This window comes from Montipora foliosa, chromosome 11 (assembly GCF_036669935.1).
Source record: "Montipora foliosa isolate CH-2021 chromosome 11, ASM3666993v2, whole genome shotgun sequence".
NCBI lineage: Eukaryota > Metazoa > Cnidaria > Anthozoa > Scleractinia > Acroporidae > Montipora > Montipora foliosa.
This window is the reverse complement of record NC_090879.1, coordinates 18,789,910-18,801,495: the sequence shown is the minus strand read 5'-3', so window position 1 is coordinate 18,801,495 and position 11,586 is coordinate 18,789,910. Positions and strand designations below refer to the sequence as shown.

Here is an 11,586-nt window from a genome sequence, read left to right as displayed (position 1 = left end):
AATATTGCCACTTATAGATTTTGCTCTATGTCTAATGTCCCCATTAATTGTTGAAAGTAAACTTGAAATTAATTTTGAACTTGTGTTATCTTTTTGTGCGTAGATGGGTGAGCTTCATTCCAGAGTGTTGTCTGCTCTGACTGAGGTCACTAACAAGAGCCAGTCACAATGCCCTGAGAAAAATGAAAGTTTTTTGGCTGTTTTTATGAAGGCTGTTAACAGTAGCACATCACAGGGTACTGAATTTGACAAGAATGCAGAGGAAGGAAAACTTGCATCTTACTTGGAGCAAACCAGTAAATTGCTGTCGGGTGTTGTTAAGGTTTGTTTAAGCGAGCTATTGATGGTTTACAACTTCATCTTTAGTACAATTTACAAAATTTAATGATGTTCTTGGACAGTTTTATTGAAAAAAATATTTTTATGTATAGAGGATAATAATAATTCATAGAATAAGCCCATTGGTTGTGCTCTAAACATTGGTACTCAGACCCTCTTTTGTTTCATGAGACAAAATACCGAAGTACTATATTGCTATTGTTTTCACTATTTAGTCACCAGATTCTGTTGATGGTTGTCCATTAAACAAGACGATTCAGTGGGAACACTTCTCACCTGGTGTAAGAAACAGACACTCATCATCTGGCTCTCAAAGCTCCTTGCCAGACCATGTTGAGACTGATGGAGGAGTGGTACCAACAGCTTTAGGGAGATATCAAGTATGTATGGATGCAGTAATAAACACTTAATGACTGGTCCCAAGGGAAACAGTTCATTTTGTTTCCCGAGAATCTCAATGTTTCCCAAAGGAGTAGCTGAGGGAAACATTGAAATTTGACGGAAACAAAATTAACTGTTTCCCTTGGGACCAGTCATTAAGTGATTTGTTATATAGCACAAAAAGAAAAACGTGCAACGGCAACAGCAATGGTGGTTGTCGGTCAACATCCGCGGGTATCAGTGCGCTGTTACCCTCTGATGTCATAGATTTTGCACTGTTGTCCACTCAGAGGCTATGTGACCTTGAAGTAACCAATGAGAGCATACTGTTGGGGGAAAATTTTCAGCTATATAACAATTATTTTTATTTTTATGATAGGAAATAAATTATATGTGTATGTGGGACAAAATGTTTTCTATCAATAATGTGAAACAGTATTTAATGGAGAAATAAAACTGTATTGATACAATTTTCTTATTCTCTTTCTGAAGGGTGTTTTCTTCGTCTTTTTTGCAAAATGTACTGTCTGACACAAATTTCCTCTCAATCTTATTTCTTCTTTTGAATCCCTTGTACTAACACGTAATAGATGAACATGTGAATGCCTGACTTGAATTTATAAAATAACATATTGCTATAACACACCTACAGACAGAATTTTTTTAAAAATGGAATACAACAGCCTCAGGAACTTTGGAAACCATGCATATTCTTAAATTCCTACCCTGAGTATAGTAAGTAAATTAAGTGAAAGTCATTTTATACCATTAACTTTTAACTTTAGATGATGAATGGTCTTCGCAAGTTTGAGGTAAAGTACAGTGGTGATCCTGAGTTGCAGCCAATCCGAAGCTTTGAAAACCCAACTCTTGTGCGTCTTTTGTACAAGTTGTCTACTTATCTCAATGAAAAGGTTATTAATTTTATTTTATACTTTCCCTTTAGTGATATTTCATCCTAGAAATTTGAGGAAATCTGACCATTATCATTTATTTATTTTTGGCGTCTAAAAGTTTTATTTTTTGCATGTGATTCCTCAGTGCAGCTGTACAGTCATGTGAAGCAGATTTGAGTTTTCTCGGAAATTCTACTGCTTCATTGGTTGGAAGTGAAGTTGTAAAATGTGATGTCAATTTTGTTGATATAATATTAATCATGCTACCCAATGAGTACTGAAAAGCTCAAATTGTTTTTTAGCTTTTTGCTGGAAGCAATAAGGTTGCAGCCAGTTGACAAGCTCTGCCCTCCCTTGTTTAGAGACCAACAGAAAAATAAATTTGTTGGAACTAACAACAGAAAAATAATTATGATGCAGTGCAATATAATATATGTAAATAGATTCCAAAATCCCCTAGAAGGATAAAAAAGTAACCCAAAACCCTCAATTTGGCTACCCCTAGGCCTAAAGTTGGTTTTTAGGCCTAGAGTTTCACAGGGCCAATATACCGGTACACATACGATGAGAAATGAAGAATGAAGATGTCCAGCCACACATGCAACATTGTTACTCAGTTAAATATGGCGGATCACCCAGCTTTCACTTTGAAACAAGTTGTAGTTAACGAAGGACTTGAACTTTGCTCAAGGTAACTAAAAAAACAACTATAGGCCTAGGGTTAGCCAAATTGAGGATTTGGGGTTACTTTTTTCGAGTTTTGGGGGTTTTAGTGTCTTAGTGTTTGAGATGAACCCAGGTAAGTTGAGGTGAAGGGAAATGCGGGACAACCCAATAACATTCAAACAATGTTTGAGATATATCCCAATACAGAGAGGAATGGTTGAGAGCCATTAAAGCCTTAGCTCACAAAGGAGAAAAATTGCTTTTAACCCCATTGACTAGTAAAATCGTCTGGCGTTAGACAGAGTAAAATCCATATTAAGTCTCACTCCCAGGAGTCAGAGAGTTAAAATTTTAATAAAGATCTCCTATAAACAATGATAGTCCTTGAGGTCACTGAATGGTTTGATGGAGGACTGTGCTCTCTCAGCACATTTCCAAACTATTTTCACAATGTATACTACAGCAGGAGAAGAGCTTCTAAAAGCATGAACATACAAAACAACATTTCTGATAGCCTTTTTTTTCTTGCAGTTTGGTAATTCCTTGGAAACGTTTTATGCAAGTTCAAGGCCATTTAGAGGTGTTGCCTCCTTTCTGTCACCAGCATTGAGGTCTGCTACTCTTCCTACCCCATCAAGACATCAATCAAGCTCTTCACCCCAGTCCCCAGAGAAGCAAGTTCAGCCACTGATCAGTCTTAGATTCCTTTCCTCCTACAGGACTATGTTTTACTTGCTTATTTTTTGGTTTTTTTGTAAAGTCACATCGCTCCATGGTCTTTTTGTAGTTTTGCTTTGGGTTTTGTTGTTATTTGTCATGTTAATTTTTCACTTAAGAACACCTTTTCAGAAGAGGTGACTTACAAAGTAATACCACTTTTGCCCAGTAAAATTAAATCTAAAGGAAACAATAATCAGAGACCAAACTGGGGACAGCTATTCTTAGAGTTATTGTCATAGAGTTATGTTGTTGAGTTAGAGTTAATTAAGTTCCAGAATCCTGAATTCAAGATTTCGGAAAGCAAAGATCCTGAATTCACGATTTTGGAAGTCAAAATCCTGAATTAAAAGTAAAGTAAAACTCAAGATTTTGGCCTTCCAAAATCTTGAATACTTAACTCTAACTCTGATATCATAAATCCATGAAAATAACTTTACCAGTCAAATTGAAGATTCAACAGTCCCCCCCCCCCCCCCCTCCCCCCCTTCCAAGGCATACCCCAGGCATTTGACTCCTTTTCCTGCCCCGGGGGAGGGAATTTGATCATCTTAGTCTTCCTGGGGTGGGGCATTTGATCACCACTCATACCTCTAGGGGGTGGCGAATATGATCGCTAGCCTCGATTTCATGTTACGTTTCCACCCTGGGTTGATAAATCATGGTGGAGACAAACTTAGATGCATTCTGCTTTCGTGGCAAATTGGTTGAAAAGCAAAGGCCTACAGAAAGAGATACTTATACCTGTTACCTCTCCTCCTTGTGCCTCGTGCCATGTAGGGCCCTGGTTCTCCTTGGTGTTGTCTATTAAACCATGTTTACATAGTTACACAGCTTCAGAAGCATAATAGCAGCTACTGAAAAGTCATAGTTAAAAGAGTAATCAGTATATTTCCCGGGTGGGGGCATTTGATCACCTGAAATGGACCTATGATGAGACATTTGAACAGCTTCTTGGCCCGGAGTGGGGGGCATTTGAACAAAAATTTTCCAAAAATTCAAATTCCCATGGGTTGCCCGGGGGGAAAATGTTGAAGCTTCAATTTGACTGGTACATAACTGCCTATTACTAGTCCGGCAACCACGACAAACTGAGTCCTCGTTCATGAGAGGGTAAATGTTAAACCTGATTCCTTTCTCATGCAACACTCTTATAAAGCACACCTCTAGCGCGCTAACCACAAGAATCTCAAGTAAATCTGAGTGCTGTATTGAATCTTGCATCGTTGTCAGTGTAAGAATGAAGAAGTGGCTTTTTTTGTCGCATTCGATTCTGCATCCCTAGTCGGTACTGGCTTTGTTTTCCATCAACTGCGTGTAAGAGTCAATAATTTTGTTGAGTAACTTGTCTGGAATTCCATAAAGCCTTTTATTAAGCAAAAGAAAAAAATGTGCGTAGTCGGCAGGATTCGAACCTACGCGGGGAGACCCCAATGGATTTCTAGTCCATCGCCTTAACCACTCGGCCACGACTACAACATCGAGGTAAATGTGGGAAATTGTTGTATTTAAATCTAAAAGAAAGGAGGAGCCTGTGAAAAGATGTTTTGATGTCTGTAAAAAATGACTTAATCCAATATTGTGGGTTTCCGTACAAACATTCCGTTATTAGATTACATGAAGCGCGTTTTGTTGAATTTTCCTTTTTTCACTTGCACCCAACCTTCCTCCATCTTTCAAGTGGAGAGCAATAGAGAGAGCCTGGGTTCAAAGAGGAGCAAGCAGCGATTTTATCGTGCAGCAGTAAACTTTCTCCCTCCACTCCTAAATAGCGTCTTGCACGGGCCAATCCTGTACTTGGTATACAAATCCCTGATAAACTCGAAACGCTGAAGTCGGTTTTTGAATCTGACGTCCGGATCCTGGATAGGAGAAGAAGATTTACAGTATGCATGAAACAAGTTTTTTGTACCATGCGAAAATTCACAGGGTCCCCTTTAACTGAAAGTAAATAACAGACCTTAGTTATCACCCAACTAGTGGACTAATGCAAATCCTGCAATTTGATTGGCTACGCTACTAGAGGACTATTAGTAATAGTATGAAATCCATTGGAGTAGCGAAAAGCGTGACGCTTTCTTTCGTTTTATTTCCATTTAAATATTTCTGCAATTTGGCTTCGCCTCATGGGCTATTGACCCGTAGCCCTTGCGGGCTACGGGTCTAATTGTTAAATAGCACTAATGCACTAAAAGCCCAAGTGTACCTCTACCCCCCACCCCCCCTTCCCTGTCAGGGGTGGGTATCGCGTCGGGCTATCGCGAGAACTAGATAGTCCTTCATGCATAGTGTAAAAGAATGGCACGAACATTTTTAGTGGGCGAAAGTAACACCTTTGATCTGCAGTGTGGTTTTGGAGCAACTACAGAATTCAGGTTACCACCCCTCTAAACAGTCGGAGGTTTTCGAAAAAGCACACCACAATATGGTCTCCAACGCAGCGGTTGTTTCTGTCTACCTGGTCACCATTGAAAAAAAAATGTCATGTGTTCAGGCACTGTTGTTATTCAATAACAAAGAAATAAGTGGCCCTGTATTCTGAAATTCAGAGTCAATGGAGGAAATCAAATAATTTGCCGTCCTCGCCGTTTACAAAACGAGTGAAAACCAGAGTTTAGAATGAACGGGACTCTGGAATTTGGAATGGGAATTTACCCTAAAAAACACATACCTCTTACCAGCGTAACCGAATTCGAGGTCAGTCCCCAGTTGTTCAAAAGGTGGATAATGCTATCCACTAGATAAATCACTATCCATTGGAGAGCGCAAGATTTATGGCAATGGATAGTGATTTATCAGGCGGCCTGGGGATAGCGCTATCCATCATTTGAACAACTGGGGACTGTAAGCTCGCGGGCCATGAAGGGAAAAAGCGAGTTCCGTAACTTTCAGTACGGAACTATAAAACGAGGTTTATAAGACATCTATTATATCTCTACGGTAATCAGGCACGCGGGAATGTCGAGGGGAACCTTCAACTGCCAAGCGGCAACATCCGAAAAACGAATAAATTGTATTGTCTTTTTGAAATAGTTGCTTGCAAGATTCAAAAAGTCTCACAAGTTTATTTTACATAAACAACCTGAAAAGCTTGCTAGAAAATGTCGCATCAAAATTTCAAACAGGAGGCTGTACTGTAGAATACGGCATATAGTATAAGCCAATAGACCATTTTCGAATTATCACAGTGAGAAATTTCGAGGCAAATGAAAGGTATAGACTACCTTACAGACACAAACACAAACCGTGCATTTTACCTTTCGACACACCCATCCGAAAAATTGGTCATTGCCCTGAGCGGGAATCGAACCCACGTCTCCCTAAATACTAGTCAGGCATGCTAAGCCACTACACCATCAAGGCTACCACGCTAGTATCGCAGCAGAGTAATGAGGTGACATAGCGGCGTGGGGATCCCTGGGGCCCAACTTTTCTTCACTTGTTCACTTGAGTGTGTATCACCCCCCCCCCCCCCCCCTCCCCGAAAAATTTTACATAGGCATTGTTGGGACATCTTCACGTCCCAGGAGAAATTGCAAACAATGATTATGGTAAAAAAAAAAATTTGGGGGGGGGGGGGGGAAAGAGGGCAAGTGTGTTATGGGATAGTGCAAGTAGTGAATCATGGCGAGAGTAAGATACGAAACCGCTTGTAAATGGTAAGAAAATCACCACATATATAACCAGCAAATAAATGCCCTCGAGTTCAAGGGTAGAATTTCCTCTTCCTGTTAATTGCATTTGCCCAGCGTCAAAATCAGAAAATAATGGTAGCGGTACTGACCCCATAAGGCATACTCTAGTTACAGCGGTTATCAGCCACGCGCACCCCTCACTGAACCACTTTTTTCATATTTCGAAACTAAATTTTGGGTGGACGTCAATCAAATGTTTCCATAACAATAGTCCTTTCACTTGGCGGTAGTCGAATTTGTCATGAGAACATTTGATGTCTGTTCAAAATTTAGTTTCGAAAAATGAAAATAAGTCGTTGAGAGCTGGAACGATATCGCCTTGGGTTCAATTTGTTGTCTACGCCTTCACATTTATCCTCTTCTCTTAGCAGCTCACCCCAGTCTTTGTGTAAGCAAATTTCAGAGCAAGACAAGAATAGACAATTGACAAGACTCACCGTCATCTGAGCGAATGAAAGAGGCGAGAGTCTGTGATAATGATGAATAATCCAAACATCAGGTAAAACGATGAATTTGTACCTAAAAAATGCAATTGTTGTGCAGGTCAGTGTGAGACCTTTTTGCAGATACGGCGGCCATTTTGATTTCTATTGTTTCGAAAGACATTATGGGATGCCCAGGGGGCAAATATTTAATATGTATTTGCCCCCTGGGCATCCCATAATAGCTATTTGAAACAATAGAAATCAAAATGGCCGCCGTATCTGCAAAAAGGTCTCAAGCATGGCAGGCTAAAGGGAGCAGTCTGATTGGCTGGTTTTCAGTTGGGATTTTACAGTACGGACCATTACCATGGAAACGGTTCGTTTCCGTATTATTTCTGTCTCCCGGGAAATTCAAGTTGAACAAAACACAAAACGTTTTAAAAAAAAAAGCGGAATTTAATTTGTTTTTATCACAACAGTACAATTACAGCAAGCGGAATTTAGTATTAAAGGTAAAAGGTTACCGTTCAAAGTTCGCTGATGGAAGCGAACAAACAATGCCATATAATAAACTAATAAACAACTTACTATCCTTACTTGCTCGGGACCCTACTGGGGAATATTGGCCGTTTGTCGTTTTGTTTTTGTACGGACCTCGCGCTCGGTTAGTATATATAGAGGATATTACTGCGCATTATGGTTTAGAGACTTAACGTTGCTTATCTCTTTAGAGTCATTGAAAAACGCGATTTACAGTGCTCGCAAATGAATGATTTTACAAGAACAATCTCTCGAAATCTCTATCGTTTTGTAGTTACCTTAGTAGTGCGAGTTCTATAACATGAGAAATCTTGTTCATTCCATAACCAGTAAACCTCTCGTCATACAAAGGCAAGTGAGGAGTCCGTCTGCAATAAGCGAATCAATTTAATCTTCTTATAAAGTTATTGAAAATAAATGTATTAAAACTTTGTCTCGGATAGTCGTAAAGGCAGAGCTTCTTGAGCTTCGTCTAATCATCCTCAGGTTCTTTCAGCACTATAGGTTTTTTAACCTTGAATTATCATCATCTCCTTTATCATCATTATTAGAATGAGTTGGCACTGATTTGTACTGAATGAAGTTCTGTGAGGTACTATTCGAACAAACTTGCCTGGCGAAGACTTGGTCTGACTGGTCGCTGTTTTCTGTTTTAGTTACAACTGATTTACCTGCAGCGGAGCTTGTGCTCTGGGAAACCCCCACGAACGTAGGGAACGAAGATGACATCCGATACCATTTATTGGTTCCCTGACGAAAGATGTGGGGGCTCCAAGTGTGCGACCCGACTAAGGTCACTAAGGTCGGGGTGCAAGGATACGGTGGTGAGAGCCCTCGCCTCCCACCAATGTGGCCCGGGTTCGATTCCGGGACTCGGCGTCATATGTGGGTTAAGTTTGTTCTCTATTCTGCGCCGAGAGGTTTTCTCCGGATACCCCGGTTTCCCCTCTCCTCAAAAACCAACATTTGGCTTGATTTGTGTTAATTGTTAATTTCAGTTTACTGTGTCCCGAATTAGCGCTCCAGCGCTAGAACGACTAGACAGTAAAATAAAGTTCCTTTCCTTTCCATGTTGGTGCTGATAATTGTCATCAATATTGCGGCGATGCTTTGATATCAATGAATATTGTCACTGTTATCATCATCCAATCACATTCTTAAAAATCGGAGATAAATTTCGTTGAAAGTTCGTTTGTTGTTTCCTAAAGTAAACTTGCCATGGAGGGAACGACGTTTCTTCTTTTTCTTTCAAAAAGTGATTTTGTAATAACAAATTGACAAAATAAATGGGTTATTTATAATCACACCTTAGAATCACGTAAGGCTCGTATTTATCCTGGTAAGTGGTGACGTCATAGGGCTCACTGGTGTGGTACCATTTGCTGTAGTTGGTAGAGCTGTGCGATAGTGGCGATTCTATTTGTCCTATGGCACGTCAAGGAGGTGAATCAAAAATTGGAAAACTTATTTTTTATGCGGGGTTGTGTTAACAAAGAAAATGGACTATTTAAGGAATGCATCGGTGATGTCACATAGCTGTTGTGTCACATGAGTACATCAAAATGGCCAATGGCCAAACACATCAAGAAGAAAAGGTAGACATGACCTTACACAACAGGGCATTGAAATGCGTGAGCAAAGTGATAGAAAGGATACTAAATGGCGACAGAGTCTTCTTGGTTTTTACCATTCTTACTAAATCATCCTTAGTTTCTGGAAGATCATTGATAAACTAAAATAAAGTCAAAAGAATGACACATTTTAATAACAAATTGTTTATCAAAAAAGCCTAGATCCTATTCGAAAATAAAGTCGCGACCTACTCGAGATTCAACATTATTAAATGACATTATTGTGTTATTTTGTTCGGAAATGGACGCGTAAATATTAGGTTAAATATTGTGTATAATTGTAAAGACGCACTTCGGTTCATGAGAGATCAGCTAAGTACTTGGAAAAAATTACATCAGTGTGGACAAACCAATTGTCGTGCACCATCGAATGCTGGCACAACAAAGGATATCTTGTCGTGTTTACTGTTTATTGTTCCATTGTAATAAAGAATATGATTCCTGAAAGTAAGAAGAATCCAGAGGAATCAGTTAGTCAGATAACTAAAGTGTTTTGGGGTAAAAGTGCGCGTATTGACACTAAATGCGGCTATTTCTAAGCCAGTCGCTCGTCATTTTAATCTCCCTAACCACTTCAAAAAACACATGGCTATCTGCGGCCTTTCCCTACATCTAGGTTCCACGGAAAGCCGCAAGAATCTGGAACAAAAACTCATCTTCCAAATCGGCACCCTTAATCCTCACGGTATTAACGAACGCTTTTCACTTAACTAATACATTCCTATTTTTCACGTTGCCATGTTACCACCAATAGCGTAGCTCCTACTCGACTATAAAAACTACACGTAACCCATAATTCCTCGATTCGCTCTGACGAAGGGCTAACGCTCGAAACGTCAGCTTTTAGAATCTCTGTACGGTGGCCAATTTACGTTATCAACTCCGTTGATAAAACTAAGTTTTTGTATTTCAGTGTTCCTGCGAACAACGCGATTAGGTAATCATACTTCGAATAAGTACGAGTAACTTGTTCAAAGCTATTATAGCCTGCCTGTAGGCTCTTATCGGGAAGGCGGGGGGGGGGCGGGGGGGCGGGCGGGGGCCACGATTTGTCCTTTCACCATAATCCCTACTCTTTTTTGCTTGTCCCAAGAACTCAGTAAATCATGCTCACGTGTCAGCTATACGTGCTGCAAAATGCGCATGTGCATTTTGCGATTGGTTAAAATTCTGCCCCTTATTGCTTTAAATGGGGAGAGCTTTAGCCTGCGAACGCATACCTATTTCCGGCGGTCGTTTCTCACCCTCGAAAAATAGCTTCGGGGGAGAGAAACGACCGCAGAAAATACGTCTGAGTTCGCAAGCTAGGAGATCTTAAGCCAGTCAGTAAGTGTAGTGATCGCAATTGCATAATTAATTTCGACTCTTGACAACAACGTCTCACCTTGCAATGATATCCAGGTTGGGTGAAGGAACAAAATCTACATCCACCAAGAATGTAAATTGAGTTTTAGCATTTCTGAGAGACAGAAAAAAAGGTAACAGAATGAATTGCAAACACGGAGTTTACATGTCTTTATTTATGGTTGCAAAAACACACCTGATAGCGATGTTCCGAAGGCGGTTAATTGGGTATTGCGGACCTATCTGTGAAAAATAAAATAGAATGATCAACTTGAAAGATGTACATGTATAAAGAGAAGCCGAGTAAAAGCGACTGCAGAAGTCATTATCTTAAAACATTGACGTCCAGCTCTTTGGTATTCTGATAGAAAGGAGCATGCAAAGATCAACGTGCAAAGAATTTGCTTCGAAACACAAAAGTACGTTACCATGCAGAAGAACACTTGGTAAGAAGTCACAAGTCCAAGTCTCATATTCTCTTGGCCAAGCTAATTATGTACGAGGCACATTCAGCCCATGTCACTTACCTCATTTCCATATATTACGATAACAGACAGCGTAGAAAACTTTGTGAATATGTGTGGGGGTAATCCCAGCTGAATCTGCTTCCTAAAAACATAGACATCTTAGAAATGTATCTCCTTAATTCTTTATCAAGATAGCAAATCAAGAGCGTTTCGGATTCGAGGACAGTTACTTTAACTAACTATAGATGCTATCTGGTGCTACACTGGAAACTTAACAAGTTGAACAGATGCTGACGGAAAAAAGGGTCGCGCACGTGGCGCTCAATGGAAGAGGCCTTCTAGCCAGACCAGATGGATATAACAAACTGTCGTCTTGCCTTTTCAAGTCGATATTATCGTAGTCTTCCACAAAAACGTATACTACAAGAGACAAAGGACCTGAAATGAAGGCATAAATCAACATAAATCAGCAACTGGAGAAAATG

At 40.0% G+C, this 11,586-nt stretch overlaps 2 protein-coding genes and 1 non-coding gene across 3 annotated transcripts in view; 1 reads left to right on the top strand and 2 right to left on the bottom strand.

The window, feature by feature from the left end:
* LOC137975359 (sphingomyelin phosphodiesterase 4-like) overlaps positions 1–3,195 on the top strand; it is a 64,360-nt gene extending 61,165 nt beyond the window's left edge. The window contains exons 15-18 of the mRNA XM_068822454.1: positions 104–322; positions 555–719; positions 1,506–1,634; positions 2,814–3,195. Of these exons, the coding sequence (XP_068678555.1) occupies positions 104–322; positions 555–719; positions 1,506–1,634; positions 2,814–3,140 (840 nt within the window). The 3' untranslated portion in view covers positions 3,141–3,195. The remainder of the gene's footprint in view (positions 1–103; positions 323–554; positions 720–1,505; positions 1,635–2,813) is intronic.
* A 1,198-nt stretch (positions 3,196–4,393) lies between these two features.
* Positions 4,394–4,475, bottom strand: Trnas-aga (transfer RNA serine (anticodon AGA)). Its single transcript has one exon. It is a non-coding gene; the product is annotated as a tRNA-Ser (tRNA).
* A 3,458-nt stretch (positions 4,476–7,933) lies between these two features.
* LOC137975361 (uncharacterized) overlaps positions 7,934–11,586 on the bottom strand; it is an 18,419-nt gene continuing 14,766 nt past the window's right edge. Inside the window, exons 11-18 of the mRNA XM_068822459.1 lie at positions 11,479–11,539; positions 11,162–11,243; positions 10,831–10,877; positions 10,675–10,749; positions 9,641–9,731; positions 9,316–9,391; positions 8,967–9,084; positions 7,934–8,027 (exon numbers count right to left, since the gene is read on the bottom strand). Of these exons, the coding sequence (XP_068678560.1) occupies positions 7,934–8,027; positions 8,967–9,084; positions 9,316–9,391; positions 9,641–9,731; positions 10,675–10,749; positions 10,831–10,877; positions 11,162–11,243; positions 11,479–11,539 (644 nt within the window). The remainder of the gene's footprint in view (positions 8,028–8,966; positions 9,085–9,315; positions 9,392–9,640; positions 9,732–10,674; positions 10,750–10,830; positions 10,878–11,161; positions 11,244–11,478; positions 11,540–11,586) is intronic.